The sequence below is a fragment of the Phodopus roborovskii genome, unplaced genomic scaffold (genome assembly GCF_943737965.1).
Source record: "Phodopus roborovskii unplaced genomic scaffold, PHOROB, whole genome shotgun sequence".
Lineage (NCBI taxonomy): Eukaryota > Metazoa > Chordata > Mammalia > Rodentia > Cricetidae > Phodopus > Phodopus roborovskii.
Window position 1 is genome coordinate 3,584,080 of NW_026126515.1, and position 25,312 is coordinate 3,609,391.

Sequence of the window (25,312 nt, forward strand, 5' to 3'; positions counted from 1 at the left end):
AGGTTTTAATACCTGACTGGAAAGTCACTGGGTTTCTGTGCTATCTGCAGCCGTCTGTACTGAGTGGACTGATCATAACAGCTTTCCGATGGGCACCTGGGGCACACTGAGAAACACCTTGCCCTCAAGGAATGTATTACATTTGGAGGCATATAAAGTAACAGACAATTAAGTGCTAAGTGAGTGGAACCTGTAAAAACCTGGCCAGGTTTTTCCAAAAAAAAGGGGTGGGGGAGGAATGGAGTAGTCACTACGGATTTTAGAAGGCAGGTAAAGGACTAAGGGTTTCTCTATACAGTGTCCATTGGAGCACACAAGCAGATTAATAACTGGATGGGCTGATAAACATACTAAGTATATATGCTGATATTCACCAATAAAATGGGGTCCTGCTGGGGAGCAGAGGCAGTTGAATGAAAGAAAATATTCAGGCTATAGGGAGCTGTGAATGCTTGGCTAAGGACCATGCCTTTACTCCCGTAGGTAACTGAAGGGAATTAAAGGCTTTTAAGAAAAGTAGATTAGGGAGATTAATTTGCTGGTAGAAGGTACAAAGGTTTTGAAGAGGGAGAGACTGGTGGCAATTGGCTGGTGGGTAAGGGCTGCTGACTGCATCCGCCAGGAGCTGTGATAAGGCAACAAAGTGAGGGGAGGGGGTAGGAGAAGGGACACAGGGGTTTAGGTCATAGGGGAAGGCCCAAGTCTGAGCCAGCAAGTAAATGTTGGTTCCCCTAAGAGAGGAAAGAGGATCTGGTCTCAGAAAAGACATGGAAAGTTTTGGCTTTGGGTAGCTGGCAAGACACATGGACAAAGGGACTGCCACCTAGGAGACAGAACTGTAGAACGGATGCCTCTGTCCCAGGTAGGCTTGGGTGGAGTCATTAGAGGCTTTTTGCAAGTTCAGCTTTGTCCCTTTCAGGGCTGGAGAAAGCATCTGCTATGGGTGTTCCCAGTCCCCAAGGGGCCTATGAGCTAGTCAGGGGCTGTCACTTTAATAGGATCAGCTGAAAGATGAGCCAATGTCAGGGGCTGGTTTGGTAGAATGTCACGGGCTGCTAACTCTGACATGTTAAGTGTAACATTATTGATGACTTTTGTATCTGGCTAAGAGTGTTAACATTTAGCAAATTAGATCTCTTTATTTTTGTCTTGCTCTTACATTTTAAGCGTATGGCAGAGTGCATAACCTGGGGCAGACCATTTAACCTTTCTGTGCCCCTGTGGAGAAAGGGAGCTTGTGGGAGTACTTATAAACATTTTGAAAGCTACAGATGAGAGGCAAGTAGGCTCCACCCAGTTCCTCCGTGACTGAGTCAGTCATCTGGGAAGGTCAGCCTTTCCTATGCCTTCTTCCAACCTCTAGTTAATTAGCATTTTTCTAAAATGCTCTACTAGTTCAGATAGAAAAGAGATCGTTTCTAACTGCCCCCTTTAATGTTCTGGGCCTGCCCATCTTGTTGGCCCCTTTTCATCCAGAGACTGTAGCTGTGTAATTCCCATCTGTAGGTTCTGGGATTAAGCCCAGGAGTATTGGATGTGAATTAGGGTTTTACACTAACATTCAGGGGCCTCAACATAAGGCAAACCCACTTGGTGTGAAATTTTGTCCCAGTTCTAAGCATGAAGCTATTTTTTTATGCTAAGTTTCACGCCACCCATCAAATTTGGTTTTTGGATACTTGTCTTGTTCTCCTGGGTGACCAGAATTTTCCCAGAACCTAAACTCAAGGATATGAATTTGGACCTGGAAAACCTCATCATCGAGGCAGGGGCCTTGCAATAAGCCATGCATCTTCTCATTCTTGCCATGATTTCCTCATTTTTGCCTGCTCCCTGAACTCTCCAGGAAGCATTGCAACTGTCCCCTGGCTTCTCACACAAATGGAGATCCCTGCTGCTGGCTGCCTTCCTGGCTTGCTGCAGGTTAGTTCTTATCCACCACCTACTATTCTCTTCTGGTCCAGCTGGGTCTGCCTCTCATTCCATGGACTCCATTTCTCCTGGTCTGCCTCACTGTATGACAGTTCATCTTTTCCTATTAAACCACAGTGGATGTTTGCTGGCATGGAAACTGATGTGCTATTGGAATTTTATGCTTGTTTACATCTTCCTTTGTGTTGGAAAGCTTGGGATCCAGTCCAGTTTCTCAGAGTTTTCCTGTCTCCTTTAGGAGAACACCGTAATGGTCTTGTGCCTGTGAATCAAGCCATTGGGCTACTGTTTTAATTATAATACTGAATAATTTCATCTTAATTTTGTTTTTAGACATACACTTAAAGTATGTGAATTTATTCACACTTTTAATTTTAAAATATTTTATTGAACTTAGCTTTATGATTATACAATAATAAATCAGAAGTTGAGAGTGATGTTTGCTCTACCTGGTCCTTTAAATCCTCTGCAAGGTTTGTTAAAACTGGCTGGATCTCTCCCTCCCCACCTTAGGGTTTCCTTTGAGTTAATGTGAGAATTTCCATTTCTAAGTCATTCTCAGGTGATGCTCCCCCATCTCCCTTTGACAACAGCTGACTATACTAATTCCTACCCAAGTGAATAAGCAAGGATGAACCCCGACTTTAGAGCTCCCTGACACTTACTACTTAGGAGAACCTGGGCAATCAGTTTGAATGGCACAAGCCCTCAAAGGGGTGTTGTGAAGGTTAAGTGAAACAGGCGTGAAAATAACCAACAATACAGTGGCAGGACACCCGGAGGCATTGCAATGGGTTTTTAACCACTTTGGCTCACTTGCTTCCCCCTCATTAACAATAGCAACTTTAATCTGGGAAAAAAGAGTATGTTTATTGCTACAATAAACTCAACCTTCAAACCCTTAAAAAAAAAATCATCCAGTGGGATCAGACATACTTCAGAAACATTACACAGGATCAAGAATGATTGCCAGGCTTCACAGCTGTAAAAAAGAGAAGTAAAAGACCCCATTGAAACTTTGGGTGGAGTCGGTAATCTTTCAACCCCGCTGAGATTGGTCCCTTGATAAAAATGGCTACTGGTTACACCACATGAAAAAGAAAAGTCGCGGTGTACACATAACTCGTTCACGTCATACTTTTATACCTCTTGCAATTTGCATTAATTTGTGCATGCTCCCTCCCATTTCTCGCTGTCGTCCTTTTTCTCACCCAAACTGCCTCGGACCCAACCAAAGGGCTAACACAGTTCTTGCTGTGCATGTTGACAGTTTTAACCCCCCCCCCCCCAAGAGTTTTTAGGTCTTGGACAGGTGCCACACATGCCAGCCAGGCAAGGTTTACCAATTCGCAGTCTGGAAGACCGTTCCCCTTTAAGGACTGGTGGTATCTGAGCTTGCTGGGTGGGTCGTGCCCGCCCGGTGCAGTGGGGTCCCCTGGCACGTGCCCCCACCCCTCCCCACCCCACCCCACCCCCACCCGGGCCTGAGGCCGCGTCTGCACACTGCTCCCGGGCGCCAACAGGAGGCGCTCGCGCAACCGAGGCGCTGCGGGTACCGGTGGAGCCCGCTCCGCGGGCGGAGGAAGCGGGAGGAGGAGCCGGAGGGGGCGCGGCTTCTTCCGCGTCCTCCCCGGCGCTCGGTCGCCTGCTCCGCCAGGCCCGGGCTGGCGGCCGGCGGGGGTCGCGGCGGTGGAGGCGGCGGCGGCGGCGGCGCTGGCGGGCCAGGCACGGAGCTTGGAGACAAGATGGCGGCGGCGCTCCGGAGCCTGGCCTCCTCCTCCTCCTCCTCGCCGCTCTCCGCCCCGCCGCTTGCCGCCTCCTCCGCCGTCTCTTCCTCTTCCTCGTGCGGGAGCACCAGCGAGCGCAGCGGCGCCGGGCCGCTCTCCGGGAGCTCAGGAGGGGGCTAGACCGGGCGGCGGGCGCGCAGGCGACGAGGCCGAAGCTGGGGCCGGGGCGGGGACGGCGGCGGCGGCGGCGGCGACGCCGGCTGGGGATGGGGTCGCAGACGCTGCAGATCCTCCGGCAGGGGGTGTGGGCCGCGCTCAGCGGCGGCTGGTACTACGACCCGCACCAGGCCACCTTCGTGAACGCGCTCCACCTCTACCTGTGGCTCTTTCTGCTCGGCCTGCCCTTCACGCTTTACATGGTGAGTGGGGGCGGGGACGCGCTGCGGTCGCTCGGGGGCCGGGTGCGGCGCGGCGGGGCGCGGCGCGGTGGGGTGGTCCGGTCCTCGGGGGTCGCGTCCCCGTCCTCCCGTCCTGGCGGCGGCCGGACGCCCCCCTCCCCCGGTCCTCCTCCCCGCCCCGGGTTCCCCCCGTTTTCAGCACCTCCCTCCCGCCGGTCCCCAGCCGGGTCCCGCTTCCTCGCGCCTCGCGCGCCGGTCTGCGTAAACTGCGCCCCGAGGCCTTCCCTCGGAGTCCCCGGTACTCCCCGGCCTCGGGCTCCCTTCCGACCTCACTCCTCCCGCACCTCGGCCCCGGCTCTGCGGAGCCTGGGAGAGGCCGTGCGCGCTCCGCCTGGAGCCTCCGGAGTCGCGGGGTGTCCCGGCTCGCACTGGCTCCCCGTGCTGGGGGGGAACCCGGGGCGGGCTCGTGCCTCTGCAAACCGCTCATCGGTTGGGTGCGGGTTCCTTTCGGCTCAGCCCCGCGGCGAGGGGCTGTGGTGTTGCCAGGCCAACGCAGCGGGCAGGGAGGGAGCGGGGAGACACGGGAACCTGGCTGGCATTTCACCCGTTTGTCTGCGTTGGTTCAAGGCCTTTGACTGGCAGGGAAAAGGAAAGTACCGCCTGTTGCTTGGTGCACTAGGGCCAGTTTCTCTCAAGTGTTTTTGGTGTTCTGAGAGTTCCTTCTATAGCCAAGGCTGGCCCGAGACTCACTGTGTAGTCCAGGCCTCGGGAGTTAACGGGATTAGAAGCGTGAGCCACCCCTCCAGAGTGTTTTTAAGGGATGTTTTCCTGAAAGGTGATAGCACAATTCTAAAACAAAACAACACAGTATTTTAGGGTGGGACATTTGGGAAAATAAAGCTTTCACATTTTAAAAGTAATTAGAAGGAAGGATAGTAACTATTTTAATGGAATATCTACCAACTTCGTGGTTCTTCAAGGAGCTAGAATAAAGGTACTGGATTAGAAAATCCCGAAATAGGAGTATAAATGCCACAAGTTAGAACAGCCTATTTGTCTCATTGCTCAGTATCACTAATTGGCAGGAACATGCCTTGGGGGATGGTGAGTGTGTGTGCTAAATGTCACATAGTCAAGCAGATTCTGATTTCTCATAGAAATGTGTTTGAAGGGACTTACACGAGCTTACAGGAGCTATTTTTAAAAAAATGCTGATGGCTTATTACAGGGCCTGCTCAGTCTTGTCAAAAATCGGAAAATTTATCACTAAACGTTGTAATTTTGGTTCATTTTGGCGGATCAAATTCAGTTCACATCAGTGTGCCTTCCAGGAATAGGATATCGTTGGTGAGCACCTTCATGGCTTTGGTTGTGAGGCTCCTCAGACTCACAGAGCTTTCAGAGTGGGCTTGTCTTGGGTCCTGGAAGGTGGTTTAAGACAAAGTGATTGTCGGGAAGTCAGGATTTGTGGCTAAGTGCTGTAAGGTTTGGCCCTAAGCCTCTTTGTAAAATTAACAACCACTGAAGACGCTAGAGGAAAGAATGACTGTTCTGTTGAGACCTGTTTTTCCTCGTGCCTCTGCCCGGGTCCACATGCAGTGGTCCACAAGCAGTTCACCTGCTTAGTTGTCTTCCCAGCAACTGATGTATTGCCACTGTGTCCTGTGCTGTCTGCACTTGCTCTTCCTTCTTAGTCGGGGAAGTGGGGGTGGGGAGAAAGACTTTTCCTTTCCAGATGATTATGGCTTGCTTTGGTTAGATTATTTCAGGTTTCTGGCATGGGAGGCTTTGCCTGATCGGTTACATAGCAGCTTCTAAACGCTTCTGCCTGCTTTCTAAATAACATTTTCTGTGGGCTGATACATGCACGTACTTACTTATGTTTTTGTTACCTTGTTTCACTGTATAAGCTAAAAATAGACCACACGTTCTGGCCAGGAGGGAGCTTCATTCTGTTCCTTGCTGTATTCTCAGGACTTAAAATAGTGCAAGACACACAGTAATGAGAAGTTAAACAGATGATTAGAAATGACCAGGACTCACTTTCTTCTATCAGGGCTAAAGTCTAGCCCAGGGATAATGAGCAGCAGCAAGCATTAGAACTGTAGGGGTTGATGAATTATCAGAATCTGTGGTCACAGGGGAGTCAGCAAAGAGGACTTGTGCATTTTAGGAAACATGCTAGTGCTATATAGTATTGAGATAGATAGTGTGACATAATATATCAAAATCAAAGCAAAATCTTGCCTTCTGCATTAAAATCTTAACCGTGGTATTATTCATGTGTTCTTCCAATAATAGTTGCAGGTGATGGTGACTTTACTGAGCATGTGTACAGGTTCTTAGCTCAGATAAGTGTCCTTACAAGGCTGAGCCACTGTGACTTGTTTTATTGCCTTAGGCAGATATGTGAACCAGGATTTATACAGGACCTTTTGAAGCCAAAGTTGAGGATCCTTGCGGGCATATGTGTATGTGTCTGTGTGTGCAAGCACACACCCCTTTTCTGTCTCCCAGCTTTTGTAAGTCTTTTAAAGGGGCAAGTTACAGTTTCTGTAGTTAGGTTATGGCTCTAAGTAGTAGAAAACAAGAAGAGAAGCTTGCTACTCATCTGATTGTCTTCTGTTCTCCTTGTTTACCCCTTTTATCTCCTTACAATGTTGTCACAGGTGAGACTTTTTGGAGATAGGTTAGCTTATTGGGGGGTGGGGATGAAAAAGTTCACTGGATTAGATGTTATCTTGATTTTTGAATCTGGGCCTTGCTGTTGATTTGTGTTCTTTGGGCAAGATTCCCTTCCTGGACCTTGATTTGCTCAGGTGTGACCTACTTCATGAGTATTTTATAAGGAAGTATTTATGAAATTGATGATTCACCTTGAGAATAGCCTTCAGCAAATGACATTTGAAAGAATGTCATTAGAATTTTTCTCTATAATGCCGTATCGTATGCCTAGAAAAGAGATTTGGTAGCCCTGAATTTATTGAGTGAAACCATTATTATTACATGCTGCTCTTCCATAAAGAATTACATATTAGATGATGAAATACACTAAAATGTATTTACATTAAGATAGGCTGAGGGTAGAATGCTTATCAAGCATACATGAATCCCTGAGTGCAGTTCTGGGACTTGCCTCTCCCCAGAGTCTAGCTGTCATAAAAACATTACCTGCCAGTATTAAAAATGTGTACATGTATAAGCCTGTTCTGGTCAGAATACCTGGAGTGTGGTTCATTCATTTATATACTCCCTGCTAGGTAAGTTCAAAAAATGTGATTAGTATACTGGTAACTCCTAGCCTGGCTTTAACTTCCAAGCTGGTAGTCATGTCTTCAGGACTGTCTTGAGGCATCTAAGAGAAATCATGTGTAAAACCATTCTGAGGGGCTTTAACAATGCCTCAGTGGTTAAGAGTGCTTACTGCTCTTCCAGAGTGCTGAGTTCCATTTTCAGCACTCCCACAGTGGTTCACAACTGTCCATATTCCAGTGCAGGGCATCTGATGCCCCTTTCTAGGCATCTAAGTACACCAGCTACACAAGTGATGCACAAACACACAGGCAGAACACCCATACAATAAAACAACAACAACAACAACAACAAAACACCATTCTGAATTTTAATTGGATGCCCCCATTCCAAAACAAACTAACGAATAAGCAGAGGAGGAAAAGAAACCTTTCTTCACTGTTGTGTATGGGTTAATGGTATGATGGCAATGGACCATTCCCTTGCTCTTGCTGTACACACACACACACACCCTTACCTTAACCAAGTCTGCTGTCAAGAGTAGCTCAGCTCTTCCTTTCACTCCCTGCTCCAGGCTGTTTAGTCTACACTGTTATTATATTACACACTATATTAGATTACACCCTATATATATAACAGCATATATAGTATACTGTTGTACCAGCCACATAACTGATCTTTGATATCTTACACCTTTACAACTCTTAGAATAAGCAGAAGACTTAAATCAGTTGGTGCCACCCCTTTTGTATTTATTGCTTTAAATTTTTTTCATACAATATATTTTGATTATATTCTTTCCTCTCCTCAACTCCTCCCATAGTCTCCCCAACTCCCTATCTACCCAAGTAAATATTCTTTCTCTCAAACAAAACAAAAATCTCCAAAAGCAACAAACCAAAAACCAAAACAAACAAAATCCCCCAAAGGCAAAAAAAAAAAAAAACCAAACAAAATAAGCATGCACACAGAAAATGTGGTGTCCATTTTGTGAGCATGGGGCCTGCTATAGAGTGTGGTTAATATACCCAGCATTACTTCACTGGTTTTTCCTCTCCCAGCGAGTTTCAGTAACACATTGCTTCTAGGTGAGGGGTAGGACTTGGTACCCACTTCCCCCTTTCAGTGCTTGGATTTTATCTGGTTGACGCTTGTGTGGGTCTGCGTGCGTGTGTGCTGTGTGGTCACCATGAGTTCATATGTGCATCAGCACTGTTGTGCTTGGAAGACACCCTTTCCTTGGAGCCTTCCTTAACTTCTAGCTCTTAAAGTCTTCCTGCCTCCCCTTTTGCATAAGGAGGAGGAGTTCCATAAAGTCATCTCATTTAGGGCAGAGTGCTCCAAAGCCCACTCTGCACACTGCCCAGTTGTGGGTTTCATTGTTAGTTGTCATCTACTGCAAGAACAAGCTTGTCTGATGAGGGCTTAGCAATAATGCACTGATCTATAGAAATAGCAATGCCATTAGAATGTTCATTTAGCAGAAAAATAGTAGTAGGTTTTCCCCTAGGGTCTGTGACACACCTAGTCTCAGGTTCTTGGCTACTTTAACAGTTTGAGGTATGGGTTCTATATTAAGGAGTGGATCTTAATTCCGATTTTAAAAATCAATCAGTGGGCTGGAGAGATGGCTCAGAGGTTAAGAGCACTGGCTGAGGACCTGAGTTCAATTCCCAGAAACCACATGGTGGCTCACAACCATCTGTAATGAGATGTGGTGCCCTCTTCTGGCCTGCAGGGATACATGCAGGCAGAACACTGTATATAATAAGTAAATCTAAAAACAAAAAAGCAGTTGGTTACTTCTGTAACATCGCTCTTGTAGGTCACAGGGGTCATAGCCGGAAGATATTGATGATTACTTTTCTCCTCCTTCCAGCATTATAAAGTTAGTCAGTAGAAGTTAAGCTGCAGTTGGGCTCCATGTTCCATGACATAGTAAGTGCTGTCTTCAACCATAGGGGCTTATCATTAGGCTGTGAAGGATAACCAATAGCATTGATAATAGCCTGTAATTTTTTTCCCTGGGGGTGTCTGTGTGTCCCCTTTGGCCAATGGCTTAACAAGATGTAACCCATTCCTGATATTGGAGGTTTTATTTGGTTGTGTAAGCTATCTAGTTAAGTCATTGTCTGTCCCATTATATGGTAATTTCATTAAATTCCTTTCATATCTCTCTCTCTCTCTCTCTCTCTCTCTCTCTATATATATATATATATATATATATATATATATATTATTCCAAAGGGCCTTTAGTATTAGTTGTCTCTCCCCATATTTCCTCCTTTACGCTTCCCTCCCATCCTCCCCTCCCCGTTTAATCTTCCTATTCTAGTTTCTTCTTTGTCTCTTTATAACACTGTATTCTATTTCCCTTCCTTGGAAGATCCTTACTATCTGGTATTATGTGGATTGAAACACACATCTAAAACTCAAAAGTTAGCATCCCCATATAAAAAGAAAATGATGTCTGTCTTTTTGGGTCAGAGTTACCTCACCTAGTATGTTTGTACAGCTCCTATCACCATATACAAGAAAATGTTCAGTGTCTGTCTTTTGGGTCTGAGATACCTCACCTAGTAAGTTTGTATAGCTACTGTAGAAATCAGTGTGGAGGTTCCTCAACAAGCTGAAAATTGATGATTCCAGCTTTACCATCTTAGCATATTCCCAAAGGACTCTGTACCTTACTACAGAGATACTTGTTCATCCATGTTTATTGCTGCTTTATTCTTAACAGCTAGAAATTGGAAACAGCCTAGGTGATGAATGGATAATTAAAATGGTACATTTACACAATGGAATATTAGCCAGTTGTTAAGTAAAATGGATGGAGCTAGAAACAACCACTTCTCCCTTTTAACATCTATGCATGCTTTACCTTAGAGCTTAAAATAAAAATTGAGCCTCTCTACTGAGACCACACTGAAGCCAGCCCTGCCTTTCCGTACGGTTTGTGCAGTTTCCCCTATGCTGGAATCACATGGCCTCCTTTCTTTCACTTCAGGCCGCTAAGCCGCCTCCTCTAGTGGGAGCTTTGCACCTGCTGTGTCTTGTGAAAGGAGCCTCTGCCCTCCCGGTTGTTCTCAGGCTGGTTGTTGCAGGTTGCTTAGGGCTGGGCTTCAGTATCATCACACAGAGGCCCAGCCCCTCATCTGTGAACAGCACCATCATTTCATCTGGTCGGTGTCTCCCATGGTGCTTCACCATTGTATAGCTGTATCTTTGTCTCCCTGTTGGCTTTACTGCCGCATGCTTTATCAATTCAGCGAGGGCAGGGGCCAGATGTAACACATGTTCAGTGTCTCCTTTGAGTATTTGTTGATTGTAATCATAGTATGTACGTGAACATTCTTTAGGTTATCCACCAAAACCAAACTAAATAGTTGGGCGCAGAATGGGGGTTTGGGGAGGTTGTCGTGTCTGTGGCTGTAAATTAAAAATCAAATCCAGAAAAGTTGTAAGTCACTCAAAGTGCAGCAGTGTGTGGGTTTTGTGTGTACAGCTTTGTACAGTTATATGTATATAGTAATATGCTAAGTACCCTGTGGAGTGATGGAGTGATTAGCTTAAATTAATCTTTTTTTTTTTTTTTAAAGTTTTTTTAAAGTTTTTTTGAGACAGGGTTTTTCTATGTAGCTTTGGAGCCTGTCCTGGAACTAGCTCTTGTAGACCAGACTAGTCTTGAACCCACACAGATCTTCCTGCCTCTGCCTCCCAAGTGCTAGGATTAAAAGCATGAGCTACCACTGAAGGGCTTTAATCATTTTTATAAAATTTATGGTTCCGACTTTTCACTAGTTACCTTCGTTAATATTTTTGTAGTTGATCTTTATCATCTGTAAAGATTTCCTTGAAGCCCTCAAGCCATTTCTTTCCCAAAGATTGAGAGGTTTTAAAGATTAATAAAAGCTCATACAATTGTTCTCTTAAGATTGGTGTCTTCAGAACCCTAGCTAGCAAGGGCTAAGGATGTAACTCATTTGGCAGTATGCTTATGTAGGATATTCTGATACCCCATGTTCAAATCCTAGCATTGCATAAACCAGACCTTGGGTTACAAGACTGTAATCTAACACAGTCTCGTCTAGGGTCATCCTGGACTACACAGAGCTTGAGCCAGCCTGAGCTATATGTGATCCTGCCTCCAAATAAAGTGATTAAAATCAAACCCTCTAGCTAATGGGTGTGCTCAAATGCTTAGGAGTGATCGAGACATGCCTATAATTTACTGTCTTAGTCATTGTTGTGTTGCTGTGAAGAGACACCGTGACCACGGCAGCTCTTAGAGAAAGCATTTATCTGGGGCTGTCTCACAGTTTCAGAGGTTTAATCCATTATCATGGTGGCAGCAGACATGGTGGCAGGAATGGTGCTGGAGAAGTAGTTGAGAGCTATCTCTTGATCTGAAGGCAAAGAGAGAGGCAAAGACTGACTTGGCAAGGGCTTTTGAGATCTCAAAGTCCTCCCCCAGTGACACACTTCCTCTATAAGGCCACACCTCCTAATCCTTCTAATCCTATTAAATCGTTCCATTCTCTGGTGACAAAACATTCAAATGTAGGGGGCCTATGGGGATCATTTTTGCTTTTTTTTTTTTTTTTTTTTTTTTTTTTTTTTAAGGTAGGGGTTCTCCATGTAGCCCTGGCTGTCCTGGAACTCCTATATAGACCAGGCTGTCCTTGAACTCAGAGATCCACCTATCTCCACCTGTCTCTGCCTCCCAAGTGCTGGCACTAATGGCATGATCCACCACTGCCTGGCTTAAAATGACAAGATTTGAATGTTTATAACAAGAGCAGAAAACAAGCCACCACACTAACTGTATAGGTACCACCTTAAACAAGTAGACAGACACAGGGGTATACAGAGGAAGGCATGGAACCGAAACCAGACTCCAAGAGGATAGCACTAACTTTTCAACTCCTCTCTAAAAATCCTCATTTGTGAAATGCTGAAAGTTTTAACTTGTCAAGTAAGCGAAGTGATAGGACTTCCTGGTTAAATCTGTGTGTTCACCGGCTGCAAAAAAAAAACAAACTCCTCTAGTTTCCAGCAGTTAAATGATTTTATGGCTTACAGTGGTTTCTGAAACTGTGGAAAGTATTTCACCTTTAACAACATACAGGGGCTCACAACTGCCTATAACTCTATCTCCAAGGGATTTGTGTCCATTTCTAGTTTCTGTGGGTGCTAGTATATTCATGTCCTCTCTCTCTCTCTCTCCCTTCCTCTCCCTTCCTCCCTTAAAAAAAATGGGTCAGTTTGCTTTGAAGTTTTCAGAACCTCCTGTTTTCTCTTGACTGATGTTTCCATGAGAGAAAGTGAGTTCTTAATAGTGCTGAAAGACCACAGTGTTATTGTGTGGCAAATCCTTTCCTTGATTACAAGTCAAATACTTTATTTTTACTCTTTAAAAGACTTTAGGGTGAATATTCATGTTGTTGCTCTTTGGTCTAAATTCCTAGAAAATGGTAAGGGTGAGTGCTGATGGAGGAAGAGCTGACAGTCGGGGCCAGCTTGTAGGATCTGTGTAGCCTGCTTGAAGCACAGGGTGTTTCTGTTGAAGTGAGGGAGGAGATGCAGGGGGTGTTCTAGGTCGGAACAGGATCCGGATATGGAATGCTTTCCTGTCGAGAATGGGGAAGTGAATTGGCCAGCGAAGTATTGTGAGTGGTACTGAGGGCATCTCTGAGACTGGAGAACTTGAGTTCAGACTGTTGAAGAGGAATGATCAGGAGAGTCATGTGGGGTGAACATTATTTGAAGTTATTGCCATATAGATACTGTGTTGTATCTATTAAGAAAAAATATTGTTGGACAGAACTCTAAGATCCAGTAGCATCTAAAAATGGGCAAAGAAGGTAACAATGGCAGGAAAATGAAGAGGAATAGAGCCAAAAGAAAGACTATTTTGAAAAGGAGGGAGTGGTCAGTTTGCCAACTTGGCCTCCATCAGCTGTGTTGTGAGCATGACCTGATACGCCTTCTCGACCCCCTCAGCTCTGTCTGACACAAGGGTCATTGCCTTAAGCTGCGTATTCAATAGAATAGTGAAGAAAACATTTCAGTAGCATTTTTGTCTTTGATAATGGCAAGGTTTTTTTTTTTTTTTTTTTAAAGTACCTTTAAATTCAAACTTAGTCCCAATTAAAGTTCTTTGCTGCACTGATATGCTTCGCAGGACAACTTTGATTCTTTTTTTTTCTAGTTTTGTACTGGGATGAGATTGTTTCATTATGTTATTTGGTTAAATTCATTTTCCTTGTCTCTGATTGTGGCTGGAGGAGGTGAGAAGCATTTGCTAGGTGTGTTTGGACGCCTGGGTACAAGAACAGGGAGAGCCAAGAACTCAGCAGACATTGACCTCTCCCTGACTTTGTAAATTACTTAGGTGAACTCTACTAAAGTACAGTAGAGGGGTAGTGGGAGTCTGATTTCTTCAGGTGTCCCTGGGAAGCGGGGGTGGGAGGGTGGGGGGAGAAGGTTCTCGCACATTCCTTGCTAGCACTGGGAAGCCATGGGCTCTCCTCCTTGGTCCTCTGGAGCCTGAACTCTTACCTCTCAGAACTTGTATGGTTGATGCCAGACTCTCACTTTTTGCTAAGATAAGAAAGCAAAGAAAACCCAGGGAAAAGAAGCCATTTCCTTTGTAAGGTTTTTGGTTGGGTGGGGGGCGGGAAGAAAGTCCCATTCTGTAGAGCCTTGTGTAAGCCAAGTAGAGCCCTGAGGGCCAGCCAGGAAACCTAGTCACAGTTTGAGAAGCTTGACTCCTGGAGCCCGCCCATCCTTCCTTCTTCCCTTTCCCTCTTGTTATACTGTTGTCTAGACATAAGCTAAACAGGTCCAGCCACCTGTTATCCTCCTTAAAGCTTTCCACTTTCACATACTTTTAGGGTTATAGAAAAGTTATAGTGCCGTTTCTATGTACCTTCCCCAGCTTCCTTTTATATCAAAGTGTTGCATAACCACAATGTGTTTATCAAATGAAGACATTGCATTGGTGTAGAATATTAATGGACCACAGGTTTTATGTGGATTTTGCCAATTGCCATTTCTGCTCTGAGATTCATCCCAGAATTCTGTGCTGTATCATCTTTAACTCTTTTTTTCAGACTGGGATTAGTCTTTGAAGACTTGTGCCATTTATAACAATTTTCCAAATGTATCTTTTCAGAGATTTTGTCTGTGACAGATACATTTTAAGTGGACTACTGCCCTATAGTACTAAGCTATTTGGAAGCAGGCATTTAACACACACACAAGTGTGCAAAATGAAGGCTCCAAAATAAAAAAAAAAAAATCTCAATACCTTATTCTCATCAGAATGAGCACCTGTGCCTTCCTATATAAAGCTGCTTATTTCCTAATGAATAAATTAGAGATGATGAGACTAGGGTATGACTAATCCCTTCAGTGTCCTCAAGTCTTCCTGTCCTTTCATGCAGGAGGTAGTTCACCCATGTGGTGGCAGGGGGGTGGGGTGGGGGCTGTCTGCCCATGCAGGGTGCTGCTGCTGCTGCTGGGGGAGCTATTCCACCTGTGTGTGGGGGGTGTAGCGGTGATAGCCTGCTCGTGTTGGGGTTTTGGGGGTGCGGTGGGCTAGTCCATTTGTGTAGGGGATGCGTTTGTGTGCCTGTGGTGGGTCTCAATGAGCTTTGTTCTTTGTGTTCTGGTTTCATTACCTTCCTATCAGGCAAATGGATCTGTACTCTGAGGAAAAGACTGTTCATTAAAAGAAAAAATGCTCTTGGGTATAACGCTTTGCTGTTATCAGGTATTCTATTGTTATGTATTCAGTGTTAGTATTGACCTCTCAGTAAGGAGTTGCTTTTTAAATCTGAGAATATGATTTGTGCTATAAGAGTAACATCTTGGGACAGTATCTGAAACAGTCAGAGGACATAAAAACAAACTGTTAAGTGAGAACAGTTACTGTTTGCACTTAGCCCTGATTTTTTTTTTTTTTTTTTTTTTTTTTTTTAATTCACGCTACACTACAGTTATGCTGTTAGATGTTATTTCCACAAGCAACTCTGACCTCATGGCGGAAACAAAGTGGGCTTGGCAGGTGATAAAAGAGATTCTAAAATTTATTTTTCTTTTGGCATTTTGGTAACATGAAATATGAAAATGTTTTGAAAAGTTAAAAAAGTATAGCTAATCTAACACAAAGTCTATGGGACTCATTACCGGGACACTTCACCCTCCGCCTCATCTCCCTTCTAATGATGAGCACAGTAGTAATACACATGTCACACTGACAGTATCTGACAGTCATTTGCTAAGACGGACTGTCTAGTCTGCGTCAGACTTGCCCAGTTATCTTTACAAATGCCATTTCTAGACAAACTTCCCAATCCAGGATCCAGCTAGATTTAACCATGTTTTTCCTCCTAATTGACTTTTTAATGCAGCCGTACTTAGTGGCACATACTTTTATTTATTTATTTATTTAGATTTGCTTTTTATGTGTTTGAATGCTTTGTCTCTCTCTGTGTGTGTGTGTGTGTGTGCGTGTACCATATGTGTGCCTGGTGCCCACAAATGTCAAATGGGATCCCCTGGAGCTGAAGTTTCGGATGGTTGTGCAGTTCTTACGTGGGTGCTGGGAATCCGTCCCAGGTCCTCTGCAAGAACATCAAGTGCTCTTACTGCTGCTGAGCCAGCTCTTTAGCCCAATTTCCCAGTTAAAAGTCTAGGCCAACCAAATGTTCTATTTCACAGGGTTATTTCATTGTGCCACTCTCCCCACTCAGACTCTGTAGTGCCTGCAAGCGTCAGCCATATTTTATTGTCCAAAGTTAAGTTTTCAGAATTCTCATTTATAACATAATTCTCATTCCACTGTAGATTTCTTCTCCTTTGCCTTTGACTTGGTGATCTTTCTCTATTACTGTCAACTGCCACACTTCTTGTGCATGTCATTATGCCTTGTCAGTGTCACTCAAGATCCCTTGTGGCCCCCATGCATTCTTTACACATGTAGGTGAAGTCACACAGCCCAACTCCAGTCTTCACTGCAGGCGCTGACCTGTGGCCTTCAGCTAACTATACCTGTGTGTTCCTGGCCATTTATCAGGGGAGGAAAATTAGAATTCTTTAGTGACATTGGAGACTCTACCTTTGATCAACCCCTGCCCTCAGTTCCTGTGGACCTCTGTTTTCTCTTTCCCTGGAGAGTAAAGTCTGTAGCACAGCACAGTTGGAGTGAGGTTGGCCCTGGGATAAGGCAGACTGCTTTTTGTTCTGTTTCCTTTTAACAGAATTATTCATGTATCTTAGAAGAGAATTAGGGAGTTTTGCTGTTGCTGTTGTTATTTTGATGTTGTAGTTTATCATGATATTCTGCTTGAGGATTGCTGGCCTGTGGTGCAGGACAGTCTTCTACACAATTATTCATGGCGTAGAGCAGTCGTTAACTTTCTTTAAAATAAAACAATAAAAAATAATTGTAACTAGGGATTAATTTGTCTGAGGTCCTGTTTTACTCCACTTGAATGCATCAGTGTTTGAGGGACAATTCTGGGCATGTGTGTTTTGAAAATAACAAAACAAAATAGTAACACCAAAACTCCCTAAGTACACCAGCAGCAAAGGGCCTTGTGTAGTTGAGGTTGGATGTTCTTAGGCTTACCCTGGGAGGGCTGTTAATTATGAATTCTTTGTGCTTAGTTCCCCTTTAACTCAGCTCCTTTTCCAGCCCAGATAAATAACCAAAGACCTTGACTCTTGCTATGGTGTAAACTCCTCTCTCTCTCTCTCTCTCTCTCTCTCTCTCTCTCTCTCTCTCTCTCTCTCTCTCTCTCTCTCTCTCTCTCTCTGTGTGTGTGTGTGTGTGTGTGTGTGTGTGTGTATGCGCGCGTGCGTGCACATGCATGCATTTGACATGGCACATGTGGAGGTCAGAGGACCAATTTGTGGAGTTGATTCTTTCCCTCTCCTCTCTCCCCTCCCTCCCTCCTTCTTTCTTTCTGTTTGATACAGATACTCACTATGTAGTTCAGGTTGGCTTAGAACTTGTTGTGTAAACCGGGCTGGCCTCAGGTTCCCTGCCTGTCTCCCTGTTTTGGGATTAAAGACATGGCTCCCAGCCCCAGCCCTTTCCTTCCATCTTTATTTGATTCTAGAGATGAATGTATGTTGTCAGGCTTGGTGGCAAGTACCTTCACCTACTGAGCCATCTTACTAGCCCCAGTTTTGGTTAACTTTTTAGCTATCCCGGCTTTCTTCCTCTAATTGCCTTACATATCAGTATTAAATAACATTGGAAGTGGGCACAGTTTTGTTTTGTCCCTTGCTACAATAGAAATTCTTGTATTTTAATGGAAATTCTAGTGTTTTTTTGTTTGAATATTAAATTCTTTACTGTGTTACAGAATCATCAATTTTCTGTTCACTTCTGCTTAGTCATTAACATTTACATCTGTATACAGTCTACAAATCTTAGCTATGATGTTTAATTTTAAGCTCCTCTTCAATATCTAAATCATATGTGGTCAGAGGTCTGTTTGTTGGTCTTCACCTTGACACTATAAAGTGTAAACTTTATTAAAAACAGTAAATATTTATTATGCTGTTGTGCACCCATACACCACTTACTTTCAAGTTTTCTGATATAATCCTCGGCATATTCTGTGACTAGAGGAACTTCACTCACATTTAGAAGTGAAGATACAGGCTGTTAGGAGTTAAATCCCTGGCACAGGGTTTCAGACCGCCTCTGCCATTTAACTCTCTTTTTGACATCAGGGTCCCACCAGAGTCACTTTCAGCCCTTCTGTTACATATAATCATGCAAGATGCCTCTTATTAATCTGTTCCCGAAAGCTACCCTGTGACTAATTTGTGATGATCTAAATGCCCCCTAGTTGTTTTTGGTATATGTTCTGCATCTAGAACTCTCAGAGCTGTCGTTTCCATCACCACTTGTGTATTCTTAATTCTGGCTTTGCTTCTTGACTAGTATATTATATGGATACTGTGGAAGTCCATTTGTAGAATGCACTGCTCTCCCAGGACTCAGTTATGGCCTTATATACTTAGAGCTAGATCGTTTGTCTTACAGATCTAACAAGGGGTTAGCCTTGTTCTGTGACACTTTATAAATGGAGTTATTAAACTTTCATGTCCTTTCACTTATTGGTCTAATGTAGGGTTCTTTCCCTGCTGTGTCTAAACTAGTTATGATCTCCTTGTCACTATTGCTGCCATTACGCCTGCTGCTTCATCCCAACTACAGAGATGTAGCATGTGCAGTCTGTGTGTCCTGCTCATTCCAGTTGGTTATGAACAAGATCAGTCCTTACATAAATGGCAGCACCTAGCTACATTTTTTTCAGGATAGGGGCTTTTTTGGAAAAGATTTTAACATGATTTTGGTTTGGACAGTGCCATGGGCTTCTGCTGGATACAGGCTAAGGATAATGTTCAGCATTCCATAATATACAGGATAGCACCCCACATCAGAGGTTGTTTGAACTAAAGTATCAACAGTGCTAGAAATGAGAAACCATCCCAGAGTATGCATTCTCAGGTATGGCCATCAAGAGAACAAAAGTTGGTTCTTCAGTGTATATGACATAGACTTTTTAAAAAGTATAAAGTACAGAGAGATGTATATAAATATATACAGATATCAAGCATATCTATGTTACTAAAACTTCTAGGGGCCAACATGGTTGGCAGAAGAAAATGTCTAAAAGTTTCTTTAGGAGGGTTTTACTAGGGGAAAAAGAATTGAGAAACCTTGCCTTGGTCTAGCCCATCTAGTTGATGGTTAAGAACTAGACCATGGTAGGTCAGTGGAATAGCTCAGTGGGTAGACACTGGCTGCCAAACCTAATGACCTGAGTCTGATCCCTGGGACCCATGAGGTAGAACAAGAGAACTGACTCACACAAGTTGTTCTGTAGCCTCCATGTGAACAATGTAAGTAAATAAATATAATTTAGAGACACTCTGGATAGAATCTTGTTTCTGTCGTTTTACTGGCTATGGGCCAATGTTTTTATAGCCTGAGTTTGTTATCTGTAAAGTTGGAGATAATAACAGTACTTTCTTCAAAAGATTAGTGTGAGATAATGCACCAGATTAGTCATTTTGAGGGCTGCTGGGGAGAACAGTTCATATTTATTACTGTATAAGCATCCCTTAGAAAAGTGCTTGAGAATAATGTGTGCCCAGGGATAACTAGTGAGCCAATCAGTGGGTAAAGCTGTAATGCACTGGGTGTGTCCAAGGTGCTCTAATGGGAATTGTGGTGTGGAATATGTCATGCTTTGTCTTCAATCTAATTCACTTTAAATCTGCTATGTGATACATTGCCCAGTTTTAGTACTTTCTCTTAAAAAGCAGAACTGGGTAATGGGGTAATCTGTTGCAGACAGAGCGAGTGAGTTGAGGCTGGACATGCTGTAAAGAAGATGTATGGGCTCTGTTGAGAGTTTTCAGAGTGCTAATATACTTCTGATTTATGACACTGGTTTTCATTTTATATTAGGATTTTAGCCCACACTCATCTCACTGAATTTTAATGAAATCAGAATATAATCAAGTAACTTGATAATCTAATCTTTGTGTATTAGTATTTTAAATTATTTCTACTTGATATAGTTTTGATTTTTGATATAACTATGAAAATTAATTTATTGTAATCTGAAGCCCTAAATTGAGCTATTATGGTGTGACATGTGAAATCAGGATCTCATTATATTATGTGCATAAGGTAATTCCATCAAATACAAATGGTGTTTTTTTTTTTCTAGGTATAGTAACTAGAGGTCCTAGGTGCCATTCTATAGCACCGATGTCATGTTGACAGAGAGCGTTAATGAATGTTTAATTTCCCTTACTCTGAGTACTGAAAAATCACTTCTGTTGAATACATCGACAACAGGTGTGAAGATGTTGAATATAGACTATGAGATAGCCTCTGGTCCTTTTATTTACATATGGAAATTCAGCCTTGATTTCACCCAGGGATTTGCTTAGACTGATTAAACTGCTGCTGGAGTGATGGCTGTGCCATAATGTCATCACTGATTTATAAAAGGAGAGAGTAATCAAGAGAATTCTTAGTGTAGAACATCCCACACTCCTTCCAGAGTGGTTAGGTTTACTCAGAAAACCACATATAAATCAAAACATTATTGAGACCTCACAAGTTACTGCTCATATAATGATTCTCTCAGACCCGAGTTTGGGATTTGTGGTTGAGTGTGTGTCTCTAAATGATATTCTCCGAATGATGTACAGGATGCATGTTCTCCGTGTTCTCTTGAATGCATGAAGTACTCTTACCTCCAGTTTTATTTGCTCAAGCAGTTGTAATTCCCAGATGTTTTAGTTACTTGTAGTTATATCTAGGTTTGCTAAGGCTTTGCCTCATCTGAAAGGATTTCAGCACAGAGGTTGGAATAGTTTTGGGAAGGTCTTTTGAACCATTGCAAAGTTTAGGCTGTTGGGTATGTTGCATTTACAGGCTACTTAGTTACATTCTTCAATCTTGAAAAATCCCAGTGTGCTGCTATCTTTGACAAATCCTTCTAGATAGTTGTTGTTTGTGGAGGCCCTTTGGAATCACTTGAAAGTTTTTTATTCCCCTTTGTTCTCTGTAATAATTTATAGAGAGTTTTGGAAGTGAGGAAGCTGTGCTGTGAAAAGCAGCCCACCCTCCACTTGTTTGTGTTCTGCCCGTGTTCTGCAGGGTTGTACGTCACATCCATCATGTTAGCCACATAGTTGTCTCTTGGGATTCTTATGGGATTGGTTCCACGTCCTCCCACGCCAAACCCCAGAATGCTCAGTTCCCTTGTATGAAGTAGCGTAACGTCTCTATGCTTTAAATCTACATTACATGCAGCAGCCAGTACAGCATAAGCACTGTGTCAATAGTTGGTAGGCTGTATGTTTTTATAGAGTTATGGCAAGAATAAGCTTGTTTATTTATGTTCAGGGCAGCTCTGTTTTTCTTAGATTATTTTATTCTAAGTGTATGGGTGTTTTGCCTGCCTGTATGTATGTGCTTGGTGTCCACAGAGATTAGAAGAGGGTATCCAATTCCCTAGAACTGGGCTTATGGCTAATTGTGAGCCACCATGTGGGTGCTGGAACTGAATCTGGTTCCTCAAGAGTGGTGACTACTCTTAACAGCCGAGCTACCTCTCTAGCTTTGGATTTTTACCCACAAATATCTTTATTTTGCTTTTGGTTGAATGCACAGTTGGATATGGAGAATTGTCCCTCTGCGGGAAGAGCAGCCCCATCGTTGGTTTATTATAGATGGTCTTGCATTCTTGCCACCTGCCCAGTTACATTTTCTCTCCCATTTTCCTTTGTGTGTTGGCAACATGACATGGCTGTTAAAAGGCCTAAACATTACCAGACAGTGGTGCTCTTGGGAGGCAGGGGCAGGCAGATCTCTGTGAGTTTGAGACCACCCTAGTCTACAAAGTGAGTTCTAAGACAGCCAGGGCTACACAAAGAAAAAACAAACAAACAAACAACGAAAAAAGGCTTAAACATCTTCACCTAGATTACACTGTTACTAGTATTACAACTTATAATTTTTAAATATTGAACGCCATGTTAATGACTTTTTGAAGATCGGAATATGTATAGTATGTGGGGAAATATATGTGCAAACAAGTAAGCCAGAAAAATCCTTGATGAAGTACAAATGGATTTTTGTGAAAATAGAATTCCTAGTAATGACATTGTATTGTGTACGTTCAGCATTGTAACTCACATTATTAATACTGAATGCACTGGATATGTAAGTTTATTCACATAATGAATAACAGCTTTTAAGATACACACAGTTCTGTGGTAAAGGTTTCGGTAAATAAACCGAACAAGTATTTAAAGAACTAGTAGGAAAAGAATATGTCTAAACAGGGTTTATATAACAGTTTAACCATGAAGACCTTGTTCATCAAAATTTATAAACCCTCAAAACTCCCTTGGGAATTTTTGTTTTAATACATATAGGAACACTCCTATAATGTATGTAAGTTTTTTTTTTTTTTTTTTTTTTTTTTTCAGTCCACCAGTGTGTGTCTTTGAGTTTGTTTCCCAGGCTTTTCATTCCATATTGTTCATGTCTGTGCCTTCTTGATACTTTGGGCTGCCCCTCTCTAGATCCTGATAGTATGGTTGACTTTTCTAGAATGATAGAGTATTTGTTTATGATGAATAGAATGTATTGTTTAGTTTAGTTCCTTTTTGGATGGGCATAAATTTTGACTGTTGTTTCTCTAAGGAATGCATGCATCTACCTGCAGATAAATTATATTTTATGGAGTGGCATAAGTATGGGGTACAAATACAAGATAGTGGCTAGTACTCAATCTATTCGTACTAGAGGGGGAAAAAAAAAAGATCAGGGTTGAAACTACTTGTCTATTTGTTGTTCTTAGGGAAAATATATTCTGTCTCTGTTAGAATTTTCTAGCCAGGCCCCTGAAATTAATCTGACTTATTGTGTGGATGGACTTAGAGAACATTTTCCCTTTATGGGTAAGTGTGATTGACCCTCAACACTGGGACAGTGTTTCTCTTGTCCCATGTAGTGTCATCTTTAGAAGAAAGCATCGAACTAGAATGCTTTTCCTCAACCTCCAGAGGAGAGCCTGGCAAGAGGGCCAGATCCCCAGAGCCATGGCTGCTGCTGCTCTCAGGGCCTTTTCTAAGTCCTTTGGACAGCATGTATGTGACAATTGGAAGGCTTATTGAAAACATTCATCTTCCTTTCTATCTAAGCTCCGTCTCATCTTGATGAGCAGTCATTTTGTAAGTTTGCATGCTCTCTTCCTTGTCTCCAACATTCCTTTAACTACTAACCAGAGGTGATGTAGCTATAAAAGGGAACTTCACACATTGCAGGATTCTTGTCTGTCTGCCCTTCTTGTGAACAAGCCCAAAGTGATCTCTGCACACAGTGGGTGGAGTATACCCTCTTCCCTCTCCTCCATAGCTCAGGTGCATAGGTAGGTGGGGTACACTGTCCTTTCTTAGCCAGCACAGCTCCAGGTTCACAGTAAAAACCAGAACACGGGGTTAACTAAGTGCCTCCTGATGCGCATGATCACCCAGAACGATCGGTCCTTTCCCCAGTTAGTCACCTGTGCCTAGTGAAAATGCCTGTGGGTCTGGCCAGAATTTGGAGGGACCTGAACGGAGACTGCTCTCATACTGGTGAGACTTCGTGATCATGCTGTTACTTGGGATGTGTGTTCCAGGCAAATGGGCCAGTGCCCCACATTCCCAGTTTTCTTTTGACTTTGAAAAAGGGTCTCACTGTGTTGTTTGAGCTGGCCACAACCTTACCCTAGTCTAGGCCTTGAACTTGTGATCCTCCTGTCTCAAGCCTCCTCAGTGGCTAGCATTTACAGGTCAGGCATGGTGAATATTTAACTTCTATTCCCCTTTCTATGAGAGATTGGCCAAACAGGTAGAACTTTAAAAAATCAAGAAAAAATTGAGTTTTTTCTTTTCAGATATTCTAGTGATGGTATGAGTTCACTGGACATACTAGCCTTTGGCTGGTCACAGCCAGAAGCCCCACAGAAATGCATGGACTTAACAGGAATAATCTGGGTTGATCTTGTATTTTGAATTTGGAAGCAAAACTATGCATCAGCTTTTTCTTATAGCAGATACTACATTATTATACATCATGGGACAATAAAGTCCAGCCTCAGGGGTGTGTTACTTGTATTTATCACTCTGCAGGTTTAGCTAAACATTTCAAGAAAACTATCTAAAGGAGTAAAAATGTGATCTTTGGAATATTTATTTTGGAAAGCTAACTTTTTTTTAAACATCATAAATCTATCTTGCCTTATTATTTTTTTTAGAGAGATAGAACTTGGTCTTCATGCTTTTATCTATTTTTATATTTTCAAAATGATTAAATAGGGCATCGGGGTCTTTTTGGTGATTCCATGGAGCCCATTTTACTCAAGAACACCAATGCAGGGTTTGCTAACATGTGTTGATACATTTCCCATTGGAACAAAGGTAGTGTCCATAATTACAGCTTCTTGGAGGTATGCTGGGTGCTTTTGACAGAAAACATTTTAGAATTACCCTGAAAAAAATAATTGCTTAAAATCTTTCACTCAGAATAATCAAGATAAGCTATTCAGAGTATTGTTGTCATATGATAGTGTTAACTGTGCCTTGACTTCTGGAGCGTGGATACATCATGGGAGAGCAATTTCTGGCAGCCTCTTTGCTTTGCAGTTGGATAAAACTAGCATTATGGGAGTTCAGGTTTGTGCTTGGCAAATAAGGGATACGAGAGAGAAGTACTGAATGCTTTGCCTTGGGTCTTGATTAAAGAAGAAAATAAACTAGGCTAACTGGGATTCACCATGTTAATGCAGTTCAGGTTGGCTTTGAACTCTTGGCGGTCTTCCTACTTCAGCTTCCAAAATTTGCCACCGTGCCTGGTTAGTTTTTAACCTTATTTCATGGTTGAAAGAATCTAAAGTGCTATTTTGTGACATGAAGCTTATGTAAAATTCAAATTTCATTGGCTGTAGAGTTTTATTGTAACACATTTTGCTCACTTGTGCATATCTGCCTGTGGGCATTCTTGTTTTGTGTTAGCAGAGTGAGTATTACAGTAGGTCATCTACAAATTGAGAATTACTTGTTGGGCTTTACACATGCACAAAATTTGTTGATGGGTTCAAAGTTACAACCAGATGGGAGGAATAAGTAGGGATAAGTAGAGAAATAAGCCTCTATATACCAAGGCTTCCTGTGGTTAGCTATACTGTACGATGTAATGCAAATTAGCTAGAGGAGGGGGTTTGAATGCTTTCATTACAAAGTAGTGTTTGAGATGGTGAATAACCTAAGTTTCTTGAGTTGATGAGTACGTAGTGTGTAATTGTATCAAAACATTACAGTGGCACCCACAAAGATAGATAGTTATTACCTGTCAGATGTTTTAAAATGCTTTAAATTGTTTTAAAAAAGAATGTACTCTTT

The 25,312-nt window shown here is 42.9% G+C and overlaps 1 protein-coding gene across 5 annotated transcripts in view; it reads left to right on the forward strand.

Annotated features, from left to right (window-relative positions):
- The first annotated feature begins 3,789 nt into the window (after positions 1 to 3,789).
- Pcnx1 (pecanex 1) overlaps positions 3,790 to 25,312 on the forward strand; it is a 131,270-nt gene continuing 109,747 nt past the window's right edge. For 3 of the 5 annotated variants that reach the window (XM_051196259.1, XM_051196261.1, XM_051196260.1), the window contains exon 1: positions 3,790 to 4,078. In XM_051196259.1, coding sequence (XP_051052216.1) covers positions 3,926 to 4,078 — 153 coding nt within the window. In that variant the 5' untranslated portion in view covers positions 3,790 to 3,925. The remainder of the gene's footprint in view (positions 4,079 to 25,312) is intronic. The other 2 variants (XM_051196262.1, XM_051196263.1) reach the window with 1 other exon arrangement.